Here is a 27841-nt window from a genome sequence, read left to right as displayed (position 1 = left end):
AGGAGACTTAATTATCTAACGTTTTTGTTTCATTCAGCTTTGCATTGTGTGCAGTTTTGTTTCCTTGTGCTCTTTGCATGCTGGGAAGATCTCAGGGTACATACTTGGACAGAAAAAGTAGTGAATATCTGGAGTTTCTTATACTACAGCGGTAGCTGTACTAAGAAGAGAGAAATGAAGTTTTGAAAAATAGTCTAGAAAGTACTGTAATTCATGTGAGTTTCTACTAATAAAATGAATACCATGTACTGTAAGTTTGTTAGAATAGCTTTATTGAGTTGCTTTGTGAAATAACTATGAAATACTCTCAGTTAAGTTTTTTTGAAGAGAGAGTAACATGATGAGAAGTAAACACTGATGTATAAGGAAAAAAAGGAAGGAAAGAATATAGCAAGTTAGTATCTGAGACACTAAAAGCATTGGTTCAGAATAAATAAACCAAAACATAGTTTTGTTTGTGAGAATAGTTCTTCTCTATTTGTCTTTTTGAAATACTTTATTTTTGAACGATCAGTAAATAAGGGGAGGAGGGGAGCATAGGAGCACTGAAACTGTTACATGATGGCTTGTTCTCCCCATTCTCCAATGGATTTTGTAGGAAAACTTGAATCCTTTGGTAGTATTGAACCTCTTTAAAAGAATCCCAGCAGAAGACATTCCTCTGCTTCTAATGAACCCAGAAGCAGGTAAACCTTCAGATTTGATCCTCACACGACTCTTAGTGCCTCCACTGTGTATCAGACCCTCTGTTGTGAGTGACTTGAAGTCTGGCACCAATGAAGATGACTTGACAATGAAACTGACAGAGATAATTTTCCTCAATGATGTAATAAAAAAGGTGAGTCATCCTTCGGGCTCTCAAAGACTGTTGCCTTCAAGAAGATTTGGTTAGAATTGAATACAACAAGTGGTTTTACTTGTCTTGCTGCTTACGATGTAGCAAGCAGTCTGTACTGTACTGCTATGTCATTTGGCATTTTATTGAAAGAAGTAGAGCAACTTGCTTTAAATAGAGCTGGCTGACTGGCTGCTTGCAGTATAGGACCTGCTGAAGATCTGCTGGTGGATCATGGAAAATGTTTTTTTTTTGTTTGTTTGAGTTCTGGTCCGTAAACTCTTCTTTTTTCTCACGCACTCTCTTTTTTTTTCCCCTCCCATGACTATGACACTTTTTGAGTGGTCACTTAGAATGAAAACATTACACCTCTTGGTGTTTTTTTTTTTTTTTTTCTCCATGTAGACCTTCCTCTTTTTTTACTACATCTTTGTCCTTTCTTTATTCTACCATCTGTTCTTAAGAAATCAGGTTTCAGTAAGCATGGTTATCAAATTGAGACTAGAAGTAAATTTGACAGTTTATCATTTGTTTAGAAGAACAGTTCTACCGGACTAATATTTTCAGGCTTTTCAAAACTGGTGTTTTGTCAGGCAAACAAAAATCAAATGAGCACTAACTCTCCTGTGACTGAAAAATTATTAACTACTGGTGATTTTCCTGGCTGTGAAGTTATATTAGCTTAACTTCAGTGGCTTGGGAAAAATATAATTTAAACAAATACATAGTTTTGTGAGCATTTGTCCAAAGCCAGTGCTAGTCAAAAGAAATTTTTTGCTGGGTTCTCTTGTGAATGGCCTTATGCTATAGCAATATGCATCCTGTTAGAAAGTTATCTCGCCTTTTTGATTCCAATGTATGAAGGTTTTTTAACATTATTTTTGAAAGAAGTGTTGTATTCATATCAGAAAAAATTTTTTCTAGTTTAATATGTGTTGTTATATTTATTTTCTGAACTGGATGACTATTTTATTTAGCATAGGATATCAGGAGCCAAAACACAGATGATTATGGAAGACTGGGATTTTCTTCAACTGCAGTGTGCCCTGTACATTAATAGTGAGCTCTCAGGAATTCCTCTCAACATGGCACCTAAAAAATGGACCAGAGGTTTTGTTCAGCGACTTAAGGGAAAGCAAGGTTTGTCTAGAAAGTTGGTTTTAATTTTTTTTTTTTTAATTAAGCCACAGATATTTGCTGTTGCAAAGCACCTCTCTGCTATTATTGTGTTGCACTTCGGTGATGTACCTTGAAAGATGTTCTTATGTGCTGTCTTAACAGATAACATTTTGGAAACAATTTTTTATGAAAGCGTTTTCACTTGCTTATTTTGTTAGGTCGGTTTAGAGGCAATCTGTCTGGAAAGCGAGTGGATTTCTCTGGCAGAACAGTCATTTCACCTGATCCTAACTTAAGAATAGATGAAGTAGCAGTGCCTATTCATGTCGCTAAGATACTAACCTTTCCTGAAAAGGTAAGTAGTGTAGAACCAAAATTTTTTCTATGCCTTTTTCTTTTTTTTTAACCAGACGTCAGTGTTGTCCTCCTTTATAGCCCTACTATAAAAGGGAGTGAATGTATTACTTTATGTTCGAAATGTCATTCAGTGATGCTTTGCCAGTTCTGTTGCTGCTGGTAAATGAAGGTTGTAGTATCAGGTATACGCAAGTACTGTGAAGGCATATGGTATAAGGAGTGACATATCAAGAGAGAAGAGTTTTGCTTGATATTTTTGAACTCATACATAGCTTCATATATTTGTTGGTGTATCTGTCTAAGCAGTGGTTGGGTATTTTTATTTCTGAATTTACTTCCCACATTTTTAATTTAATTTCACTCTGATGTTCTGCTTTAAGATTGGCTTACATTGTCCTGCTCTATTCCCTCCTGCCTCTTCCCTTCAGCAGCTGGAGGCTGTGAGGGGGATTGTCAGTTGAGCCTAAAATTTGAAAACGCAAAAGCCACCAGCAAAAACAAGAGGTCCTGAAACATGTTTTGTTTGTTTCTGATTGAAGTCTTTATGCAACAGGTGAACAAAGCAAATATTAATTTTATGAGGAAACTTGTCCGTAATGGTCCTGATGTTCATCCTGGAGCCAACTTCATACAGCAAAGGCACACACAGATGAAAAGGTATCATGCTCATCTGTAATGATTCACTTTTTATTTCTCCCTATCAACTTGTTCTTACTGCTGTGTGAAAACAGTTATATCTACAGGGATTAAAATTTATTTTTAGAATCTTTCATAAAGGGCAGTAACAAAAAAATTATCATTATCTCCTCAAGTTTAGTGTACAATTTCTTTTTACATAACCTGTTAGATTTAAACTTAAGTGTACGTACTAATGATAGTGAATTGCAGTTAGCTGGGTTTTTTTTAATGACTGAGTCCCTCTTATTTGAAATAGAGAGTGTAGTACAGAGATAAATGAAAACAGGCAGTTTTGGGCACGTTGTACTGGCTCTTTTCATGGGAGAGCTAATCTGCAGTGAGTTTATGGGTAGTAAGAAGTGATAGTATATGACTGAAACTCCCTATACTCCCTGATACAATTGAAACAAATTCTTTGTTTTTGTAAACAGACCTTTTTTCTTGTTGTACTAATAACTGTAGCTTTGTTAACTAATGTCACAAATACATTTATTATTTAAAATAGCATCAGGACTGATGTTTAATGATGCCATCCACACCAGTTTTGTCTTCTAGTTATTGTAATACAAATACTCCAACATTTAATGGAAGAACTTGCATTATAAACACAGAACTTATTTTCGGTTGTGTTTACATCTTTCTGACTTTTTCTTCTGACTCCATTATTATGTGTTACTATAAGATTTTTGAAATATGGAAACCGAGAAAAGATGGCTCAGGAGCTGAAGTTTGGTGATATTGTGGAGCGACATCTTATAGATGGTGACATAGTCCTGTTCAACCGACAACCCTCTCTTCATAAGCTGAGCATCATGGCTCACATTGTAAGTGCACACACAGCCTAACATATACAGGTAGTACATCCCTCAATATTAGGCGGTTTACCTTTGCTGGTGTTTCTCTCTTACACACACAAAAATAAACAGCTGCTTCTGAAACACTGCATGGGGACGAGCATGAATACAGTGCAGTTGTGCTTTTGTGCGGGAATTGATGTGTAACTGAGCAGTATGCTGTCTGGACAATTCTGTTAATAGCTGTAATTGACCTTGGTATCTGTTCTTGCATAAGCGTTTCATTTTTGTAGAGTTGATGTGATCTCTACGAAGCATGTTGTGTTCTGTGCTTTGTATAAATTCTTCATAATGAAAGTTATTAGCTACATTTGTATAACATAACCTGAGTACAATTTCTGTCAGTTCCTTGTTGAGTTAAATCCTATAATCAGAAATTTTGACTAGTGTGTGTAATAAAAAGAAAAGATAAAGCCTACAAGGAAGCACTCAGGCATGGCTTTTCATCTTTTAGCACGCTTGACTGCATGTGCATCACTCTTTATTTTTTTTTTTTTTTCTTTCTCCAGGCTAGAGTCAAACCTCATAGGACATTCAGATTTAATGAATGTGTCTGTACACCATACAATGCAGACTTCGATGGAGATGAGATGAACCTTCACCTTCCTCAGACAGAAGAAGCAAAAGCAGAAGCACTTGTTTTAATGGGGGTAGGTAGATAATGTTGGGGTTGGGATTTTGCTAGTGACAGGTGGGCTGAGCTCTGTATTTCTTAACTTGCATGTGAAATCTGAAATATTATCAAGACTCCTGGGTATGGATAATGTGTGTCTGAAGCTGCCTGAAAACTCTGCAAAAGGGAATTTAGAATAAATTAGGACTGTTATGCAATGGTAGTCTAATAGACTTATATTTAGCATCTGTGGAAAACTCGGTGGTTTTAAATAAGTAGATGTCATTAGTATGTTTCTGCCTGACTGTCCTTAGTGATTGCTACCAAAATAGGGTGGCTCTGTTACCAAACAGATACATACTTTGCTTTCTGGTCTGACAGCCCAGCAATTGCAGACCATCAGACAACTGGAAATGAGGCAGCAATAGTGCGCTTCTACTGGAGAAGGCAGTTTACCAGAGAAGGCAGGAGACAGTAGGCTCTTAGGGCAGGGAAAAAAGAGAGGGGAGGGTAGATAAAGAGGGATCTGATGGTTGCAGGCATTGATCTGTGGTGTGAAAGTAGAGTCAGTAGCATCAATCTGAGGATTTTCCAGTATATTGCTCCTTTAGGTTGACTGAATGCCCCTGCTGCTTCAGATGTACCAACACAGCTGTTGGCTGCAGCATGTATTGGCTTGTTGAACTGATATGCGAGCTTAAAAAGAATCCTCCCTTCTCCCCCCTGCCAAGTGTGTGATTCAGGTTTGTGTGGGCCTGTGAACAGTTCAGGCAAAACTGTGCTGCATAGGTGGGGGTGATTAACAGGAGCAGTAGTCTGAGTAAGACATAAAAAAATGGGGCTCGTGGAAGTAGCTAGCTTGATTATTACGTATCAGTAGGGACCACACAACTTGCAATATTTTGTAACCTCTTTGGCCCCTTCTCATGTTCTCAAAGCTAGCTTGTCTTCCCTTCCTTGTCCTGTTTGAACAGTAACCTACCAAACACATCAAGTTGATTGCATCTTCTGCTTTGGAAACAGAATGTGTAATTTGCAGTAACTATTCTCAAATTATTCCTTAACTGTCAATAGATTTGCATGGACTGTAGTGAACTGAAACTTCTAGTTTATTTTTTCTATCTTTTTGAAGAAAGCTGTACTTTGATTTAGAATAAGGTTTTACCATTTTTGCTAAAATCTTAAATGGTAAGTTTCCTTCTCAATGACAAATAGAGTATCAGTGTCTTCAAATGCATAATGTTTTTGTTTCTTGTATCATATAGACTAAAGCAAACTTGGTAACACCAAGAAATGGAGAACCTCTTATCGCTGCTATTCAGGATTTCCTCACAGGTGCGTATATAAGCTTATTTTACAGCTGTGTGATTTAATAGTTGTTCCTTAAGAATCACTTCCCTCTTTTCCAGAATTTTTCTATATTAATTAAAAAATTTCTCCTTTCACAAGTCAAAGTGACATTATGAAAGTAAGGCTGTTGTTAGTCTGAAATACAATGGTGTACTCAGAATCTCTTCTGATACTGTCTACCTTTGTAGCTGCAGTTGTTACTATGTTTGCATATGTGTTGCAGTGTTTCTCCGACAGAGAAAATGAATGTTTGGGATCTTTGTGTTCATTAGGTAGACAATGTAAACTGCTTATGATTATGGTAGAGGAGTTGAATTCATTAGTCAAAAATTAGTTTTAACCTACAGTAAGTACGTTCAAGTTTCCTTAATTCCTTGGGAAAAGTCCAATGAATATAAGGAAGAAGGTGTACAAAAATTAATGTCAAGGCTTTATTTTTACCTATGGGATAGAGTCTGAGAGAAAGAATAGATTATAGAAATGCACTGGTTCTAATTTTTAGAAATTTGAGCAATTAAAAAAAAATCTGGAAAGGATTTACAACTGAAGCTGTCTAAACTATTGTAATTTTGCATACTAAGTAGGTAAAATTTAATCTCATTTTGGTCTGTCACAATAATTTTTTACATTCTAGGTGCCTATCTTCTTACGTTAAAAGATACGTTTTTTGATCGAGCCAAAGCCTGTCAAATTATTGCTTCTATCCTGGTTGGCAAGGATGAAAAGATTAAAGTTCGTCTTCCACCTCCAGCAATTCTGAAGGTGTGTCAAACTATTTTTTTAATGTTACTAAGACACTGTCTGTTGTGTGTTCTTGACCCATGGTCATGTTCTCAGCAGAGACAGTTCTTGTTTTCTCTGACATTGGTTTTGTATGAGATTTTGTATTTGTAAAGTATGAAGTACAAGGATCGGAATTCAGGGTCAAAGCTATGCAGAAGTTGTTTGATGGTTCCTGATGCTGAACAGAGTCGACCTTGCATGGTGCAGTCCAGATGCAGGGTTCCTTCAGCATTCAAACATAGCTTTGCTACTATCCTGCTACGGTGAGACAGACCACTTGGCTATTAGTGGTCGGTAGAAGATCCGTCGTTCTTAGTAACCTCACTGTTACTAGCTGTGCGGACTAATATGGGGCTAAGTGGAGAAACTATGTTATTCCTTGGGTGCCCTCAAGTAATGTACTGAAATGTTCAACAATTCTAGGTTTCAGTATCCCAAATTTAGGAGATATTAAACCTGGGAAATGATATGCTTTAGTTGTTAACCTGGCAATGTGTTAAAGGTTAAAAAGGATGAGTGCTATGTGATTTTTTTTTTTTTTGCGGGGGGTGGGGGGTGGGGGTGGGGGTGTTGGTTTTCTGTTTGTTTGGGCTTTGGTTGGTTGGTTTTTTGGTTTGTTACATCATGTACACAAAATATTTATTTTGAAGGACAGAGTATTTGTGTGTTTGTCACAAACTTTGAAGAGAGCTATAGTATCATTTATTAGATTAGGGTCTGTTAAGCCTTCATTCACGTACATTTAAGGATGTCTGTATTTGAATAATTTTGTGTTTGAGGCAAACAGTATTGTTTGGAGAGAGTTTGGTGCATTTTCAAATTTGTTAAATACTTACTAAGTATTGGTGTATACTTTTTTTTTAATACCCTTTATTTAATTTCAAAATAATAAGTGTAATATTAGAGAAATTTAGAAAGTGAAATACCAGTGAATAATACTAATTTAAAGCAAGCATTTATGGGCAGTGTCTAATGTGAATTTTATAACTTTTGCTAATAGCCAAGAGCAGTGATTCTTCGACTGCTTCTGTCACTGCAAATGAATAATTTCAGCACTAGCTGTGACAGTTACATTTAACTACAGCTGAGAGGAGTACATAATTATATGAATGTTTAACCTCCTAAAAATTTAAACCAAAGGCACTATATAAAGAAGGAATTACAAATGTTGCAACCTCGTTGAGAAATGAAATGATAGCAGCAGCATCTTTTTTTTTTTTCCCTTTTCTAATCAGAAGGGGAAACATGACAGTAAGAGGGAGCAATAGAGCATGTTTCTCTAAATGCATGCACATACTCTTATGTAAAGGATAACCATTCAGCAGTCAGTGTTTTTTATATCTGTAGAAGTGGATAATACTTCCCTAGTCAAAGGAATGCTACTATGCACTTCTACAAGTGTAGTTCAGTATAGAAAACAATTTTACAATTAAATTCTTGCTTGCTGTTTTACTGTAGTTGTACCATAAACTCTGTAATCCTAATTCTTGTCCTTTTGTTTCTCTAAGCCTGTAACACTCTGGACAGGAAAACAGGTTTTCAGCCTCATTCTCAAACCCAGTGATGACTGTCCTGTAAAAGCCAACCTACGAACCAAGGGCAAACAGTATTGTGGTAAAGGGGAAGACCTGTGCTACAATGATTCTTGTGAGTGACACTTCTGAAGCTGTGTTTTGCAAGTCTTCAAAGAAATTGTACCTATTGTTTTGTTGAGTTTGTTCAGCTCACTGTAGGAGTTAAAGCAGTACTTCACATAAGTATTCTTGAAATGAAAAATGAACTTATGCAATTTTTCTCAAAAGTTGAAGTCATGCTGAACACCAAAGGAAAGAATTGGGTGTTTTCTTGTAATAAAGTTTCTTTTGTATGATTCTAGGCTTGTCATGATACTAACGTAGTACTTGAAGGTGAGACAGAGAAAAGCAAAGAAGCTTGGGAAGTGGTTGTGCAGAGGGCAAATGGAAAAATTTAATATCTTAAGTGGGGGTAGTGATACAAGGATTAGAAGTTAAACAGTGAAAGGAGTTAGGCTATGTAGGGAAGATGGGAATCCCTAGGATATCAAACCATCTGTATCCTTCCAGTTAGGGAAGTCATTGGCAGAGAGAATGCAAAGCATCAGGGTTGAAGAGGCTGTAGGAGGTGAGCAAGGCTTTGCTTGTTATTAATTTAACATTCATGTGGTAACAGCTGGAAAAGAACTTGAGCAGGCAGGATTAGCTTGGTTCCTTGCTGCTCGGAATTGTGAGTTCAGGAACCTAGGGAGGAACCATTGATTTACAGTAATTCTGTCATGCAATGTTGATGTGAGAGAGAATTTACCAATTAGGACTCAAATCCACTCTACACCAGACTCTGAGCAATTTCTTTAGAAGATAGGACCACTCTGTGGTTGTGAAGTTGGTTATAAACATGGTGGCACAATTTTTCTCAGCCTCTAAGGAATGTGGGGTGAAAGGCAACAAAGGAATCCTGTTCACACTTGTGAACATAGACTATCTTCTCTGCTCCACAGTCTTTTCATTTTAGGAAGTACGGGGAGAATTTCCATTTTCTGAGTTAGGCAGTAGCAGATGATGCAGTAAACTTTTGGATTTCATTGGTGGCTCTGTTCAGTTCTCTGAAAAAACTTCATTTCTGAAGCAACACTAATTCTCTTCAGAAAGTTCTGCAAATTCCCCAAAGTCTCAAGAAATTCTGGTATCTTATTTTGATTGTATATAATAAGTGTTAGAGCAGTGACTTCTGGTTCAAGAAGATAATTACCTGAATTCACATTGAAAATAATGATCATAAAGTACAGAGTGCAAATGTCTACAGCATTTGGCATAAAATGATTTTAAATTGGATCCATCTACATATGCCAGTTCTTCCTTGAAAGATACATAATGAAGTTGAGGATGAACATATATTGTAGTGCTCTCATAGAAAATATGTCTAAGGTTCATGTACAGAAGAAACTTTTTAATTGGTTAAAGGCTAAAGCTCGTAAGGAAGATTCAGTGCCTGAAATGGAAGGTTCCTGATGAAGCAAAAGGAAGTAACCTAGAGAGGCAGTGTGCACAGGCCTACAGGCAAGATGGATGTCATTATGATCTGCTTGTAATTAGAGAGACATCTGAGTCCAGTGTGTCTTTTACATTTAAGCTGTGCCTGCAGAGGTGATTGAGTTGAACTGAATATCAGAATCTTTGAATAAGAGAACTGTAACTTCACTTCTGAAATTTTGTTGCTCTACTTAATAAACCAATGTTATTTATTTATAATGCATGATTGAGGACTTTATTTCTGGACAGATAAGATTGATTGAAGACTTTATTCTGACTGATGAAGCAAAGTTTATTTTTAGATTTTTAACAAAAAGGATTATTCACAGTGTTTGTCACAAGTCTTAAATTGGATACAGTTGCCTTTCTAAGGAGGAAGGGAAATAAATTTTAACTTTAAGTTGGTAAGATCAGGTTGTAGGCTGTTCCCCTTACATAGTTACTCATAACTAAAGATACATTAAATGTATGTCTCTGGGTTTTGTTCTTTTCATGAACAGGCCTTTTATTTAAAAAACCTACTCCATAACTGATTACTAGAGTTTAGGTAATGTTTTAGAAAACCAATGAATTCTTTTTGCCTTTTTGTTTCTAGATGTCACAATTCAAAACAGTGAGTTAATGAGTGGCAGTATGGACAAAGGAACCTTAGGTTCAGGATCCAAGAACAACATTTTCTACATCTTGCTGAGAGACTGGGGACAGGTAGAAGCTGCGGATGCCATGTCACGACTAGCCAGACTTGCTCCTGTCTATCTTTGTAAGTACATTTTCTTGTAAAATAGGAGAAATACAGAGTTTAAAGGAGAAATATAGAGCAATTTCTCTTAAAGGAGAAATACAGAGCAATGAGGCAAGATTTTTGCTTCAAATATGATGTACTATGTTTAAAAAACATAAGCTAGTTGTGAAGCTGACAGAAACAGTGAAACAACTAATTGTGCTTATGAAATGCTTATGATGGTCACATGATGGCAGGAAAAAATAAGTTCCTGATGATAATATTTCCTGGTTTTAATTTGTTTTCTCTATATGAGATTGAGCCATCAATATAATTTTTTTTTTTTTTTTTTTTTTTTTTAAATAATAGCTAATCGTGGCTTTTCAATTGGAATTGGTGATGTAACCCCTGGGCAGGGCCTGCTAAAAGCTAAGTATGAGCTCCTGAATGCTGGCTATAAGAAATGTGATGAGTATATTGAAGCTCTGAACACTGGCAAGCTACAGCAGCAGCCTGGTTGTACGGCAGAAGAGACACTAGAGGTAAAATTTTTAGTTTAAATCACTATATATTTAGAGTAGAGACTTCATGAATATATTCATGTAAATTGTGAAGTTCAAAGTTGTCTTCTGAAGCCTAAAAATAAGAGCAAATAGGGTCCCTAGGTACACAACTTTAGCTGAGTGTATCTAGGCTTAACATTTAGATGCTTGTATGTGTCTAAAAATGTTAGCTAAATACTAAACAACTGAGATCCTCCCTCCCTCCTGGCTGGATGTATTGGGGTGACATACAAGGGAATAACATTACATAGGTAATTGGAACAGGGTTAATTACATTTATCAATATTTGCTAAGTTAATAAAGAACAGTAACAGTGAAGAACCTAATCCAAGAAGCAGAACATTCCTTTAGTTATAGATCTGTTTATATGCAAGTTAAGTGGACTTTGGTTATGCTGGGTTTTTTCTTTTTTCTGTAGAAATTCTGATGAAGAGCAATGAATGTTGCCCAAAAGCTTACAGACAGGGATTTAATGAAGTCAGCTGAAGAACACTCTTTTCATTGTCTTTAATGGTTTTATATATTTGTGTTCTTGGCTAGTCAATGTCTAGTTTTTACCTTTTTAAAAAAAGTAGAAAGAAATAAAGAAAAAAACCACCAACAACCACCAGAATACGCCACCCTATGATGAAGTACTGCCACAGTTGTCCACTTTGAAGTGGCACTCTGGCTGAAAGAAGTGTCTTGCAGTCTTTTCCACTCTTCCTCTTTTCAGACACCTGTGTATGTCCTAGAATGTTTTTTTGATACAGTTATGTTCTTAACAATTGGAGATATCAGCATTATACTCTCCGAAAGCAGTCCAAAAATACACTTTTTTGGTGATAATCTTTCACGTAGCGCAGCGAGACTTAGAGCTTAGTTCAGTGCTCGGTTTAGCTTAAGCTGGTGCTGCTGACAAAAGAGGTTGTCATGGCTCTGGCTACCCGTCTTATCCCAACAAAGACTTTTTTGTGCAGCAAACTGGAAAGTTGTACAAGTTAAAAGTTAAACTTGTTTTACCCAAAGCAACGTCTAGGTTTCTTTCTCTTTATTGTATTTTGAATTCCCTTTGACTACTGAAGGTATTGCTGGCAAGTGATAGAGTACTGTTTGTGTATGGTATTTTTAACGAATGCTGAACCTCTGAAATCTTGGATTTCAGGCCTTAATCCTTAAAGAACTCTCTGTTATCAGAGATCACGCTGGCAGTGCCTGTCTCAGAGAACTGGACAAGAGCAACAGTCCCCTTATCATGGCTCTCTGTGGTTCTAAAGGTAGGGATAGTTAAGCTTTGGAAGTAGATTGCTTGCTCCATCACTGTTCTCAAAATTACTTGTTCTGTCTTTATAGCTTATTTTATACAGTCAGTTGTGCAAGTATTAAATTAATGTTGTATAGATTTGAAGTGACTCCTCTCAGTAAGTACAGGTTGGGTATAGTTAATTAAAATCAAGCTGATGTGCTAGTTTTTTTGTCTTTAAATTTTTAGTACAAGTTGAAAAAACATCCTGTTGGAACTTCAGATGTTCTTAAGATTTGAATTAATTCATCAGTAAAAAATTTTCAGTTGCATTTCTGGCTTCAAGTATCTATATCACATACAAAAATCAACTGGAAATGATATATTAAGAATTGGAACTAATATGTCAGCCATCTTCACTGCTTTGTTTTCTGAAGGACCAGCTGTGTAGTAAATATTTGTTTTATACTCAGATTCTTATCTGAGCTTTCCTTTGTTTCCTATGAGAATTTGAAGAAATCACTCGACTCTTTACCTTTATTTATCTATCTCTAATAAATTGTGGAAAGCCTCAGGGTGACATTTTGTATTTCTAAAGAAGTACTGAAATCTAAGGAGGAGGATATATTAAGTGTATAATTTGGGGAAGGGAGGCATTGTTTGTAAACATGTTTAGCAAATAAAACTTCTGAATTAGTGACTTAATTCTCTGGGACTAAAATTATTCTAGGAATCTTGGTAGACACTGAACCCTTCATAAAAAATATTGTTAAAATATGTTTATTGAGGAAATTGTGAAGCAAAATATGTAGGTTAGGATCATGGATTGTATGAAACAAAATCCATAATACAAAACAGGATAAGGACTGTAGTCAAATAGTGGTGGCATGAATGTCTATGACCTAAAGAAAAAAATTTTAATAGGAGTTGTTAGCTATATCGTAGACTAACTTAGTTGCCAGTCTCTGCATACATGCTGAAATTTACAGGACAAGTAACAGAAAAACTTCTTTAAATGTTGCAATTCTAAATGCATTTTTGACAAATTACGAAGCTAAATAATAGATCTTCATAGAAGTTAAGACAGCTCATCAGAGGAGCACTGATATTCCACATTTGTGAGTGAGACTTTCTTTCTTTCTTTCTCTTCAGGCTCCTTCATTAATATATCCCAGATGATTGCTTGTGTAGGTCAGCAGGCTATCAGTGGGTCCCGAGTTCCTGATGGATTTGAGAACAGATCCTTGCCTCACTTTGAGAAGCATTCTAAGGTAATTCTGTAAGTTTACAGTACACTGTAAAGAAAAGTGAAACAGTTGCCTTAAACCATTTTAAGAAGGACACATGATAGGATGTGTTGTCATGACATGGTGAGGGAAAAGGATCACATATGGTGAATGTAAAATGTCTTGAATGTGATTTGGGAGTTAACAGTAATATTGTGAATTGCCATGGGATGTCTAGTTAGCTTGAATTTTTACAGCTAAGTCTTGCTTAGACTTTTCTAATTTAGTAAAATTCAAGTAAGTCTGATGATACATTTCTGGTTCTCTTAAGAGTCCTAAAAATAACTTGTTAAAGTTTCTCTTGCGTTCTGTTTCACTGCACTAAGACTTTTCAGGACAACTGCTGGGTGTGTGCCCGTATCTTTAGACAGGCGAAACATGCCAGATAAACCATTCTGGAGTCTGGTTTTTTTCTCTTTCCACTAGGATAGCTAAGTATCATGGGCTACTCTGAATGTTCCGTGTTTGAGTTCTGTTCTACATGAAGCAATAAGGAGTCTCATGCACTTGTTAATACAATTCAATGAGATTAGTTTCTGAAATCTAATGATCGGTAGAGAAGATTTTAGCTACCAGCCATCAATTTTGCTAATGTGTTAGGTAACTGCAGAGTCGGATGGTAGCCATGACACTTGCATTTGTCACTAAAGGTCCAAATTTCAACTTTGGAGTTCTGTAATGTAAAATCTTTTCTTTCCCGAATAAATTAAAGAAGAAAAAATACTTCATGGACTAGATGAGAAGGAAAAAGTTAAATTTTAACTATAGCTTTTTTACTGATTTAGAAAGCACTGCATGTTAAATAGCAGCAAAAAGCGATCTTCTAAGATGAACCTCTTTGTAGGCTTTACATTGTTCTGTGTGATCATGGAGGCAGTTTGGTGTTATTTGACTTAAAGGGATGCCTGCATAAAATTCATTGGCAAGAACTCTTCTCAGAGGTGAGAGCAAACCATTCGCAAGAATTAGTTATGTACATACATCCAGTCGTATTTTTTCTGGATTCCTTAGTCTGCAAATACCTTTGTTATACTATTGCAAAGTGAACATTCTTATCGCCCTTTCAATTTTTGTAACTTTAAGGGAGGCTGAAGTGTTAGAAGTTGGCGTAGTGTTTGCAAGGAATGGCTAGAAGCATGACAAGGCTTGTAGGAGGAGAAAGTAAGTCTATTAGATTAGTTTGGAAGAACTAGGCAAGGGTTTTGAAGCCTTTGTTCAGATCTAAAATACAAACATTGGACTTCAAAGCTAAATGCAGCTGAGACGATTGCTCTGTGTTTGTGTATGTATTGGCAAACTATCTGAAAGAATTTAGATGGCATACAAGGTGTTTTTCTGTAACATGCATGCAGAATGTACATTGAATTTTAACCTTTTTTTCCCCTGCTTTTCTCTGTAGCTCCCAGCAGCAAAAGGCTTTGTTGCTAATAGCTTCTATTCTGGGTTGACTCCCACTGAATTTTTTTTTCATACAATGGCTGGTCGAGAAGGTCTGGTTGACACAGCTGTAAAAACAGCCGAAACTGGATATATGCAGGTAACTGTCAGTGGAGTGGGGGTTTTATCAGCCTCGTGAAAGGAGGATGTTTCTTATATGCATGTTGAGGTGAGGGGTGGGGGAGAAGTGCATACATTATGTGTGTGTGTGTGTTTGGTTTTAATGTAACAGAGTAATTTATGTGGTAAAATACATGACTGTGCTCCAGTAGATGTGAGGCTTGTAAACCAGACCTCAGGCAATGGTACAGTAACATGCTTGTATTAAGCTGTTTCCTCTTGAATATGGGTGATAAAAGCTGCTGTTCTATGGAATTATTGAAGACTACTTTCTGTGTAGTGTGTGTTCTGAAAACGCATGTGAATGATGGAAGTTCTGTCCATACATTATAACATAGATTTGAGTTGTGAGTGCTTTTTCAGATACAGTCTTTCAACAACGAGAAACAGAAAACACAAAACCTTGGTTTGGGTTATTTAAAAAAAGGTTTTCTGGATGACAGAAATATGGCTAAAGCTCCCTTTCAGTATCTGCCCTCTTTAGGTAACAGGCCCTTTGGCCATATAGACTTGGACTTCAAGTTCTGTAAGGTGTTAGTGTCTTTGGCTGTATCTCCTGTGAAAACAAATGTCCCTCCAACAAAGCTTCTTGCTATTATGAGCAGTCTTAAGACTTCAGTGAAAATATTTTAGTAGCGTTTTAAGTATAGTCCTCTTCCCAGTGTAACAGGCAGGAGAAAAGCCAAGATAATTTGGGGCTGGGGACATGTTCAGAGATATGCAAGTAACTCTACAAAGACTGAAATCAATTCCTGTTGGGGTGGGTGACTAATTAGACCATTTGTCTCCCAAACTAACAGAATAATGTTTGCATGTGTGTAAGTATATACAAATATACGTAAATATAATAAGCAACCTGCCAAATATTTTTCCTCATCAACTTTCAGCCTACTTGAATAAATTGTAGCACTTGGACTTCGGAATTTAAAAAAAAAAAAAAAATCTTAACATTTATTTCATCTTACATTTTTCCTCCTCAGTGAAAAAAATTACCAATTTATATTCTTTAGTGAGCTAATTTACTTTCATAGAACAATGAAGTCTATCTTTCAAGTAAAAACATTTTTAACCACTAATGCTTCATAGCATGCCTTCTTTTTGGGAGGCAGAGGAAGGAAGATAGTAGTAAAGGGATTTCCCAAAACAATGAATTAATGCAAGAGAAGTAGCTAACATTGGTAGAAAAATAGCACCTGCTGGCTTTGACAGATGAGCTCCTTGTTTGTCAGTGAAAATAATCGTTGACTGGTTTTGCTTCCATATGCAAAACGTGTTGCAGAAATAAACCTGATTGGAAGAGTATGAATATTCTGTCAAAAAAAACCCCAAATTCCTCAGACTATAATAGGTACTTGCAGCTTAGCATTAGGTTTCCTACATGATGGAACTTCTAAATGTGAAGAATTGTGTTGTTGCTTTAAATTTTATTATTGTTGGATTTCATGTTCTGGAGAATGTACAGTAAAGCCTTAGGGATAATGTATGACTTAAAATAGGTTTTCATGCCTGCTAATCACTGCGTCAGATTTATTTCCTGAGTCCAGTTTCTATACTTTTTGTAATCCCAATCAATAGGTATTTTTAAAAAGATCCCATTGACTTTCCTTGCACTTTTTTTTTTTCCTTCAGAGGCGGCTGGTAAAATCACTTGAAGATCTTTGCTCACAGTATGATTTGACAGTCAGAAGTTCTACTGGTGACATTATACAGTTTATTTATGGAGGAGATGGCTTGGATCCTGCAGCCATGGAAGGGAAAGATGAACCTCTGGAATTCAAGCGAGTTCTAGACAATATCAGAGTAAGGATTACTGAAATCTTTGTTGGAACTATGAAAAGACTATTAAGCATGTAGGAGGAAGTAATAAATTATGGGGATAATTGTTTCAGTTGAAGAATTTATTTTTAAATTACCTTTTTGATTGGTCCTAGTCAGTCTTTCAGCATGTGTATGCTAAGAGTTACAGATATTTTTTACATTAGAACAGAGCAACTAGGACCAAACTGTGTATAAGCTGTGAAAAATAGAATTTTCTTCTGTGCTTAGACATAGTTCTAGGGCCTAATAGCCAACTCACTGGATAAATTACTACTGGTGTAGTTGGGTGCTAGATTGGACTTGTATTACACAAAGTAATTCCTTACTAAATCAAGACATGCACATTCTTTGTGTTGAACTGCTTTTAGGTCAGAGGTCTGATGTGTTGAATAACTCTGGACATACTGTGATGTTTGAAGAATGGTATTGTTTGGTTTTGGTTTTGTGGTTTGTTTGTTGGTTGTTCTCCCTCCCCAAAGATAAAAGCCTTTTGCTGAAATGACTGTTCAGATTTCTGTAATGTGAGTGTAACAAATTGGTAGAATTAGAAATGTGTATGTATATACCTTCAGATTTACATAAGTAAGTAGAAGTGTATGTGGACCTTCTCTTCACAATAGTCTGGTATTATACAGTACAAAAAACCCTCAAAACCAAAAAACCAAAACTAAAGAATACTGTTAATCAATTGTATGCATCTATATTCTGTGTCTTTACAATGAAGTTTTTGTGCATATTTTTTATGTGAAGAAGTAATTTTTTTCCTCTTAAGGCTGTATATCCATGCCGAAGTGAACCAGCCCTTAGTAAAAATGAATTGGTATTAACATCTGAGTCCATCATGAAGAAGAGTGAATTTCTTTGCTGCCGAGACAGTTTTCTGCAGGTAATCATCTCACTTCCTTATCACACTGTGATTAACTTTTCCTTGTAAATCAAGGAAATTAAATAAAATGGTCTTCTCGATCTGTAGGAGCAATGGCTGAATGCATTAGTAGCAGGAGTAGTAGTTGTTCAGTAATACATTTCTGTACATTTAGGGGGTGGGGAGGTAGGACTAGTAATTTTAATTCTTCTTATGGTAGTTGTTCACGTTCACCACAGGAACTTTAGAAATTAGAGAAGAATCTAGTGCTTTTTGAGTAGAAGGGGCCACTCATCTGAGATCTTGCTGGAGTTTCTCTCCATAGCAAGATGGTACAGTAATTATGTGCTTCCCCTGGGACATCAGAAATGAAATAATACTTATTGACTCTATGTAAGAAACCACTAGGACTGAGTCTCGTACTCCATTATTACGCATATGTTTTGATATTATCAACTTTCTGAATAACTGTTTTTACTCATTTGCTTGTTTTCCTGTAATGGAAACACCAGCTATACACTTACACCTCTTTACCTTGCTTTCTTACGATACCAATCCAGCAAAAAACTTCTGTCATATGAAGTGCTTTGCTGGACAGGGCTTATCTTCTGGGGAGTACTTACATGTCTTTTAAGGATGAGTGAATGTTCACATGACTGCTTGCACTTTGAATTATAAAAGTCAATTTGTTTGAAAGAGTATTAAGCAATTTTAATATTTATGAGAGCAGCCACACTTAAGACTACTTTGGGAGACAGTGATAAAAACTGTAGAATTAACCTGCCTGTGGACACATTAAGCTGTTGCCTTAATGAACCTTCTGATTACTGGCAGTGATGAGAACAACATGAATTTAGTGACCTGCTTTTGAAGGGTTTCTTTTTAATAGATCAGAGTGCCTCAGAGTAGAAGGTGACAAAACTAGTAAGCAGTTGTTCATACACCTGATTTGCAATTCCGTTGCTAGAGCAGAGTTGAAAAAATAATTACATCCATACTTGAAATATGTTGTAAATCTTAACTGCATCTCTGAAGGAAAAAAAATATGCAATATAGTAATATCAGAGTTTGGAGATGAAGCTGTTCTTTGAGGTGTACATCTTTTTAATCATATCAGGAAAATCTAAATAATTTCAGAAGCACAGCTATGGCTACATCACCTTAATGGTAATTAGTTTAACTTAAGATTTTTGAGTTTTAGATACTGTTACATTTTCTTCTTTCCTTTTCTTTTTTTTTCTGTTCATCCTTGAAGACATTAACTGAGACAGGTTATGAAAAATATAATGAGGTAATTGTAGCATGTGTGTGCACTGTGTGAGCATTAATGTTAGTGCTTTTTAGCTAGATGTGTGTATAGTGCTAAAGTAACGGATTAGCATATAGACATTACTGCTTGTTAAATTATAATGTAGGTGTTCATCACAATAATTTACGCAATTCCTTTCTAATGGTGAAAACCATGACACATGAATTAATCCCCATAGTTAAATTTGAGGATTTTGAGGATTTGAGGAAGCTTTCTTTTAGTACCTTTCATTTAGTACATTAGACTTGCCTTTCTAAAACTCATTCTTTCAACCTTTAGGGATATTGGCATGTTTTTCTGGTGTTTTCCTATCACTTCCTCTACTTTTCCCTTCCAGAACAGAGATATTTCTTATCACTGTTGTTTTACCAGGAGGTTCCTATAATGGCCTTATCCACTCTTGTCCAGAAAACAGTATGTCTGGATAGCCTTTTTCAAACAGACTAGTGTTTATTCTGCCTGCACTCTGCCCGCACTGGAGGGAATTCAACTGATGAAAAAGCAGATTGTTGGCTGGCACAGTTTCAGTTGTGTTACTATTTTAACATATTTGAGTATGTTAAGATACAGGTGAAGGGAAATTTTTTTTTCTTCTAATGGAAATTGGGAAAATCTTTAGAAACCCTCATAATTTAAAAAAAAAAAAATTCAATCATTTTTCTGTGCTTTTCTGGAGCTGATAGAATATGAGTACTGGGGAGTGTCGTGCAAACATGGAAGAGGCTCAGCACACAGCCAGTTGGTGCTGGCATATGTAGAGCTGACCTAATGGATCTGCCTGGACTTGAATGGATTATTGCTGAATCTCGTGGGATTGTCTGTAGCACTCTGTTTCAGTGGGCTTCTTAACTGTGAAGATTCTTATATTAGCAGTGCTTCATGTATATGAATGATCCCACTAGCTTAAGTGCTGAGAAACACGATGCGAACACCTGAGTGACCAGGCTTTATACCCTGGACTGCGATTTTGACTAAACGTCGGCTCTGTAGGAGCTGACAAGGCCCATGCTTACTGAGTCAGTTTGCCTTTTTGTTAAACAGGTCCAGACTAAAAGACTTTGTAGGTTTAGACTATGTGAAAGAACCAATGGTTTCTTGAGCACGCTCTGGAAGTTACATGGCTGTGCTCATAGGGGACAGTGTTGCACTGAAGGTGATAGCTCCATAGAGACAGACAGGCTCAGCAAAGAGTGAGCTACATTTTCTTTCTATTTGTAGCATAAATTAATCCATAGTTTGGATAAACTGCCAACAGATAATTGAAAGTTGAGAGGAATAGGTCATTTCCTCTTTTAGTTCTTGTGCATGAATAAAACTTTTGACAATGAAAAAATAAAGATAAGTCTCTGAAGAGATTTTATTTCTCACCTTTCTTTTTTTGGCTCTAGTGCATGGAAATAGTGTATCATTTGTATCATTTGAGCACCTTATTTTTACAATTCAGAATGATATATAACAATTGATTTAGTATGCTGGAGATTTTTTTTTTGAAGTATTTTGGTACTTGGGAACTGTCAAAGAGGAAAAGTTTACAATAAATAGTTTGCCGTAATGCTAGTTGCAGTCCTATGCTGTTTTGGTCTTAAGTCTGCCCTTTCTCCGTATGACCACGTGACTAAATCTTCAGCCAGTATGACAACTTCTTTTGAGGAGGTGGTGGTGGTGGCATGATTTATTATTACTGTCCCCTGGTTTTATGTGAGTAGGTGAACATTTAAAAGAACTTAGTCTTCAGTGTTCTGGAGGGAGAAGTTAGTGTTACACCTTCTGCCGCCTTCTCCTTCCACTCCTCCCTTCCTGCCCCTCCACAAAAGAAGCATCTTTCAAGATAGAATTACTTAAAAAATCTCTCCTTAATGCTTTTTTTCTCTAGATCAAATGTTCTGGGTGATCTTCTGCAAGTCCTGCAATATTCCTTTTTTTTTTTATGCACCTGTAGTAAAAAGATTAATTTTTCTAATACCACATTATTACTTAACACTTATTTTAGGGAATAAATCAAATTATCAATTTTATGCAAAGATTTCAAGGTCAAAAACCTTTAAAATGGCAAAATATTTCATTCGTTAATTAACATGATTTACTGCAGGGCAAAAGGGGCAGAAATGTATGAATGCATCCTGTTGTCATCCAAGTGGGGAAACAACTTGAAGCATCCATTCCAGCAGCACACTTCTGCTGTCCATTCTTTCATTTGAACTTTGTTCTAGTATTCACAGACAATAATGTATTGTCTGAAAATACCTTGAATACCAGTAAAAATGTTGTTATTTTGAGAATCTGAGGATTCTGTTAGGATGTAATAGAGGTGTTTCGATAATGATTTATTAATTCAGTTGTAAAAAAAAAAATAAAAAAATTGCAAGTAATTTTCAGTGCCTGGCCATTGCAGTGGTTGGAAAGAGTCCAGTACTGAGTGAAGAAGAGGTGATATTATATAAAAATCATCCTGGTTGTCAGGCAGGACTAATGGGGTGGAAAGGGTTTAAAAGAACTCTAAAAACCAAACTATTCACTCCTCTACAGAGGCTTTCTTAAATCATTGTTGAAGTAGATGGGAAGGATTTCCTCTTGCTTTTTGTTTATATTTTGGTTTTGGTAAGCTGTGTTATGGTAATGACTTGCACTGAGTCCACGTTTATGGAAGAGTTTGATCGTGGACCTCATATTTTATGACTTCTAGTGTACATGTCTATATCCAAAGCATAATGCCCGAATGATATTTCGTAGAAATGTTGGATATTGTTCTGACAGTATTGTTTCAATTTATGTTCCAGTAAAGACTGCCAGAACTACTTTTGGGTAAACCTGGTGAGAGAGTGAAAGGCTTAGGTACTAATACATGTTAAATGCAATTATCTGCAAGACCTCTCCACAGCATAGAGAAGACGTGTATATAATCAATTTTGAGGGTTTTTTTTCCCCCAGAGTTCATCTTGAATTTCTGAAATCTATCCAGCAGGTGTTCTTATATGCTTCCTCTCATGCCACAGTCTTTCCGCTTTGACTTATTTTGAATACTGAGAAATGAGTGAGAATGTGTTTGTGTCAGTATACAGAGAAAATAAGAGTTTTGAGATAATTTTTTTTTTTTTTTTTTTTCAGATGGTAGAATCAGTTTCAGTAAGTGTTGGGTAGGAAGAAAGGATCAACCAAAGTCAAATTTCTTAAGTTTTCAGTGTGTGCCTAGGAAGGATGCTTTTATTCAGCGTGGACCATATTCCTCATGTACTACTACTAATTTGTGGTTACACAAGAGTGAATCTGGTTTGCTAAATTCTAGTGTATGTGTGTGTCCTCTTTTCATATTGTGCATTGTTAATTTATTATCGTAAACATTCCATTTGGAGTTCTACAGAGATAACTTACTGCTGAAGACTTCAATATGAAGACCATGTCTTTGCTTACTGTTGTTTTAATGTAATTTCAGGAAATTAAAAAATTCATCAAAGGTGTTTCTGAGAAGATTAAAAAAACGAGAGACAAGTATGGCATTAATGACAATGGCACAACAGAGGTAAATAGTTTCAAGGGGGTAATTATGTAGTTATTTTAAATCTTAGTAAGCTACTGCTTTTCCAACTGTTCTATTCTCTTTTCAGCCACGAGTTTTATATCAGTTGGATAGGATTACTCCAACACAACTAGAGAAGTTTCTAGAGACTTGTAGGGACAAATACATGAGGTAAGTGTTTAGCCTGTTATTTTCTCTCAGTTTATCCCCACCCCCAATTCAGTATTATTGCTTTGTTTGCAATCTAGCAGTGTATTTTGCTCTTTTCACTGTATGAATGTTGGTTCTGTTGTGAATGCAATACTGATAAAGAATAGAAAACAGTTGGCCCAATGATATAAACATTGCAAGACAAAGGCAGAATGCCAAAAAAAAAGAAAGCATCGCCATCTACAGGTGGGCTTGTTAAGGCAGACATGTTGCCTTCCTCCCCCTCTTGCAGGAGATTCTTCCAAACCTCCAAAGAGTCCATGCAAAATAATGTTTGAATAGATCAGTTTCAAATTCATATGAATCTTGATGGTTATTCTTGATCTACACAGTCTGAAGAGCTATGTTACACTTCGTGCTAACATGTTCCTTGAATCTCTTATGCACTTGTAGGAACCTTTTGTTTGTTAGTCTTGGTCTCTAACAAGATAGTGATAGTGTGGCTGTTTTCATCTCTTATTATCTGTTGAGAGTTGTTTCATTTACTTACACTGCTTGGATTTGTTCATTGGCATGCAGCCATTGGTGACATTTGCTTTGTGGCCTCATGCTCACCTGCATCAATTGTTTACTAATATTTTTTCTTTTTCTAGAAAATTCATGTGTATGTTAAATTCTTGGCATAACTATTTTAAAGCAATTACCAGTTTTCTGCTTTCAGGTATTAGGATTACTTGCTTATATTTGTCTTAAGTGTTCTTAAACAAAAATTGCCTATTTTACTGTAGTAGGTTGTTTTAGCATACTATATTATGCTGATCTGACAACTGAAAGATGGTACCCTTGGAAAGGATCTAATTGCTGTGATGAGTTTTTGTTTTATAGACTATTGTCAGTTTACCAGGAGAAATCTCTCAGCTGGGATTTCAGCAATTTTTGGGTAGATATGACATGAATGTAAAGAGATCTCCAAATAATAGTGAAAACAATAACCTCTATTTAAATAATTTTGTTTTACATTCGCCCAGAATTAATTCCTTTAGATGTTGCAAGCTAAATCACTATTAGTCAGCATTTTGACTTGGTAAGAGCTCATCAAGTAAAATGCAAGAATCTGCTACAAGTTATATTGATTTAGGAAGTGGTATTGTGCCTTAAGTTCAGAGGTTGTATTTGCTGTAGAGATCACATTGCACTCTGTGCAAGCTGAAGAATGCTAACTGCAGGATCTGAACAAAATTGTAGGGGAGAATGTAAACCACCCCTCCCGTCTCATTTTGAGATCACATAGTATAGTGTAGTGGTCTTCATTTTTTTTTTTTTTTTTTTTAAATCCTGTAAGGACAACCAGTTCTCAAAGTACGTAAATTTTAGAAAGGGGCAAATGTGGGAATTAGCCCATTACATGCATAACTTGAAGGGAAAGTAGGTCATCAGTATAGGGCTTTTGAGTAAGATAAAAACAAGAAGGCATTAATATCTGGATTTTGTTCTGATTAAAAAGTAATCTGCATAATAATTTCTTAAAGAAGACTTAATAAAGGTCTCATGCTTAAACATATAAAGAGGAGTTTTGGAAATGTTAGCGTATCGGATTTCCCTGATTGGAGAATCCTGAATCTACTGCTTGATGCTTAGGAGGAAGAGGACAAGCGTTTTGTTTTCTGTTATGGATGTTATACTGGATCTGTGGAATGCCTGTATAACAGGGCATCTTCTTGCCTTGCATGAGATCAGTGTCATGAGTATTGGTGACCTTTTAACCTCTCTCCTGTTCGTTTATTTAAAAAAAAAAAAAAAAAAAAAAATTAAAAAACTTCTCATATATCTACCAGAATAGTTTCTGTGTTTGCTTGCTTAGGATTTTATGCCTTTTTGAGTTCTATGTCTCTTTCTGTATCTTTTCTAATGAGAAAATTTCTTCATCAGGGCACAGATGGAGCCTGGTTCTGCAGTAGGAGCTCTTTGTGCACAGAGTATTGGTGAGCCTGGCACACAGATGACTCTGAAGACTTTCCATTTTGCTGGCGTTGCTTCAATGAACATTACTTTGGGTGTGCCAAGAATCAAAGAAATCATTAATGCTTCAAAGGCTATTAGGTACTAACGTTGTTTTGTTTTGGTTTTTTCCTTTGCTTAAGTGAAACCTGATGGATAAATTTGCAATATGCGATAGCATTTCCCTGTTCTCAGTAATATACTAGACAACATTTAATCCATGGAATACTGAAACATGAAAGATCTAATGTCTGTCCAACTAAGTGATACTTAGGGCCAGAGATGAGTTTTATTTTTCTGACAATCAAATGAGGTAAAGTGGTTACTTACCAAGTTTAATATTTTGTTAGGTGTCTCATATATTGTGAAACTTTCTGGTGTTTAGCGGTAGTTGAAGCATACCTATTCCTAGGTATCCATGAAGCCATACTTAAATAATACTAGAATAGTGTATGCCTTGAAAATAGTCACTAGTCTGTTGTCTTATAATCTGTTCTGTGTGTGCTTGTTTTTACTAGCCTGAAGTAAATGAACAATAATTTTCTTAAATGTACCTGAGGAAGCTGAAGGTCTCTTTATCTTATTAAATACTACTCTAGATTGGTTGCATAAGGCAAGCTGTAATTCAAATTGCCATCTGTAATCTAGCTGAGCGATTTCCTAACTGGTTTTTTTTGTGTGTTTATTCTTTGTAGCACCCCTATTATAACAGCACAGTTGGACAAAGATGATGATCCTGATTTTGCCCGTCTGGTTAAAGGAAGAATTGAGAAAACTTTATTAGGAGAGGTAGGAAAAATTGTATTACTGCTAATGCTTTAAATGTAGACACTAGCCAATTGCTATGGGGCATTTCAACCATTTTCACATGCTAAGTATTTAATCCTTATCTCTTAAAGATTTCAGAATATATTGAGGAAGTGTTTCTTCCAGACGATTGTTTCATCCTAGTGAAGCTGTCTTTAGAGCGCATTAGACTACTGAGATTAGAGGTGAGTTGTTCAGTTCTTATGGAGAATATGCCTTGGGTAAGTTCCAAAGGGTCTCAATCCTGTCTCAGAAACTTCCACTCCTGATGAGTGGAAGTTTAAAAAAAAAAAAAAAAAAAAAAAAAAAAAAAAAGTGAACAAAGGATGGCCGGTGGCTACATTATGTCTGGATTTCCCACCCACCCACCTTTTTTTTCCTTGTAAAGTGAATAATTTTTCCTTTATTTGGAAATGAGAGAACATACATTCATGTCTTGGCGTCTTGCTAAATACAAGGATGCCATTTCTGTCCATTAGGTAACATATAGGCTGGTACCCTCAGCATAGGATAGTATTTCATGCAATTTACAAGAGTAACAATTTTTGTGTATTTTTCTACGTTATACTTTTTATATTCTGTTGAAAGACTGCTGCATGTATTTGAGCAGATTTATATACGCTAAGAGAGATACCCTGATGTTTGCTGGCTGACTTTTGCCACAGGTGAATGCGGAGACTGTGCGCTACTCTATTTGCATATCTAAACTCAGAGTAAAGCCTGGGGATGTTGCTGTCCATGGAGAAGCAGTTGTATGTGTGACCCCTCGTGAAAATAGCAAGAGTTCAATGTATTATGTATTGCAGTCCCTGAAGGAAGAACTACCAAAGGTAAAAACAAAGACTGTCTCATGCTTTTGTGGGACGTAATCAGTAATAATAATTCGGGGTTCTATGGCGGGAAGACAAAATAATTCTTGTCAGTATTGACAATGAAGATAGTCTGAATCCATGACTCTTAGATTGCGATGCCATTGCTTTATAGCTGAAACTAAGCCTCATTACTGATCTTTATAAATAAATTGAAGCCTTGATACTTTCCTTACAACATTTACTGAAGCATTCCAAGTGCAGCCGTTGCATGAAATAGTTACATCTTCTTCCAGCTGCATCTAGAATTGAACCACATGACAGTATCTGACACTTTTGCAGCTTTCTGTGAGGAGACTGTCTACTTTGGATTTTAGAAATAGTGATAAGTGAACCTTATTATTGGCAGGATGTCCTTTCAGTTGTGTGGGTCTACCACCATTCAGAGACCCAGGTCTGAGTGTAAGGATATCTGGCATAAAATATAAAATGTAGGTAGTGAGTAAGGTTTATAATACAGTGTGAATGTCACATTTGCACTAGTGTATTTAACCACAGGAAATCTTACTTCATATGTATTTTGATTGAGCATTTACTCCAAAGACTAGAGTTTCTAAATAGGTTTGAATGCTGATAAGGGTTACCCTTTTATACTGCATTACTGTACACATCAAAGTTACTAGGTTTTTTGTTTTGTGAAGGTTGTAGTGCAAGGTATACCAGAGGTTTCCCGAGCTGTCATTCATATTGATGAACAAAGTGGAAAGGAAAAATATAAACTTCTAGTTGAAGGTGATAATCTGCGAGCTGTTATGGCTACTCACGGAGTGAAAGGAACAAAAACGTCCTCTAACAACACTTACGAGGTAATGTTCAAATGGGTACTGTGGGGTTTTTTTCCCCGTAGCATCTTTATTATAAGTGCTTGTTTGTGTTCAGATGCAGAAGTTGATATCTAATCAAGCCTGATTTCACTAATACTTGGCAGAATGCATTAATACAAGAGAATAATTCGACTGGCAACACTGTTCACTTCAAAGAAGCTTTTTCTATGAATATTTTTAAAACGGAGAAATGCAAAGGGTAGTAATGGAAATGCAGTATTATCTGACATGAGATGGTATTTGTTCCAGGAATATACTTGCTCCAGGCATTTGGTTCTTCATTAATCTAACATAATCTCTTGTGTAGGTAGAGAAGACACTAGGAATTGAAGCTGCTCGGACCACCATTATCAATGAGATTCAGTATACAATGGTGAACCATGGTATGAGCATTGACAGGAGACATGTTATGTTGCTGTCTGATCTAATGACTTACAAGGTTTGTACTATGCTTTTTCTAAAAGTTGCATTGTCCTGTTTGTACAAAATAATTTTACCATGTTTGAGAAGCATGGGTGAGCTAGGGAGATGGAAATCAGGTACAGGTTTTGAAGAATTGTAAGTTGTACTGACCAAATACTGTTGTTTGTATATCAAACAAAATGCTTAATTAATCTAGCTCTTGAGGGTAGGGAGGACAAGGTCTAACCCTTATCAACAAGTTGATATAATGAGTAGGGAATCATAATTTCGTATTGGAAA

General features: G+C 36.1%; 1 protein-coding gene across 3 annotated transcripts in view; it reads left to right on the top strand.

The window, feature by feature from the left end:
• POLR3A (RNA polymerase III subunit A) overlaps positions 1-27841 on the top strand; it is a 38861-nt gene that overhangs the window by 4100 nt on the left and 6920 nt on the right. Inside the window, exons 6-30 of one of the 3 annotated variants that reach the window (XM_050898818.1) lie at positions 599-838; positions 1813-1975; positions 2173-2309; positions 2865-2968; positions 3672-3813; positions 4353-4493; positions 5722-5791; positions 6441-6568; positions 8098-8236; positions 10232-10396; positions 10727-10899; positions 12065-12176; positions 13295-13413; positions 14828-14965; positions 16615-16785; positions 17576-17689; positions 18924-18959; positions 22408-22494; positions 22580-22662; positions 24571-24741; positions 25335-25428; positions 25539-25631; positions 26112-26276; positions 26957-27121; positions 27447-27578. In XM_050898818.1, coding sequence (XP_050754775.1) covers positions 599-838; positions 1813-1975; positions 2173-2309; positions 2865-2968; positions 3672-3813; positions 4353-4493; positions 5722-5791; positions 6441-6568; positions 8098-8236; positions 10232-10396; positions 10727-10899; positions 12065-12176; positions 13295-13413; positions 14828-14965; positions 16615-16785; positions 17576-17689; positions 18924-18959; positions 22408-22494; positions 22580-22662; positions 24571-24741; positions 25335-25428; positions 25539-25631; positions 26112-26276; positions 26957-27121; positions 27447-27578 — 3282 coding nt within the window. Of the gene's footprint in view, positions 1-598; positions 839-1812; positions 1976-2172; positions 2310-2864; positions 2969-3671; positions 3814-4352; positions 4494-5721; positions 5792-6440; positions 6569-8097; positions 8237-10231; positions 10397-10726; positions 10900-12064; positions 12177-13294; positions 13414-14827; positions 14966-16614; positions 16786-17575; positions 17690-18923; positions 18960-22407; positions 22495-22579; positions 22663-24570; positions 24742-25334; positions 25429-25538; positions 25632-26111; positions 26277-26956; positions 27122-27446; positions 27579-27841 lie in introns of those variants that run through there. The other 2 variants (XM_050898820.1, XM_050898819.1) reach the window with 2 other exon arrangements.

Source organism: Gymnogyps californianus, chromosome 6 (genome assembly GCF_018139145.2).
Source record: "Gymnogyps californianus isolate 813 chromosome 6, ASM1813914v2, whole genome shotgun sequence".
NCBI lineage: Eukaryota > Metazoa > Chordata > Aves > Accipitriformes > Cathartidae > Gymnogyps > Gymnogyps californianus.
The sequence above is the reverse complement of the archived record's forward strand: the minus strand, read 5'-3'. Positions and strand labels throughout refer to the sequence as shown.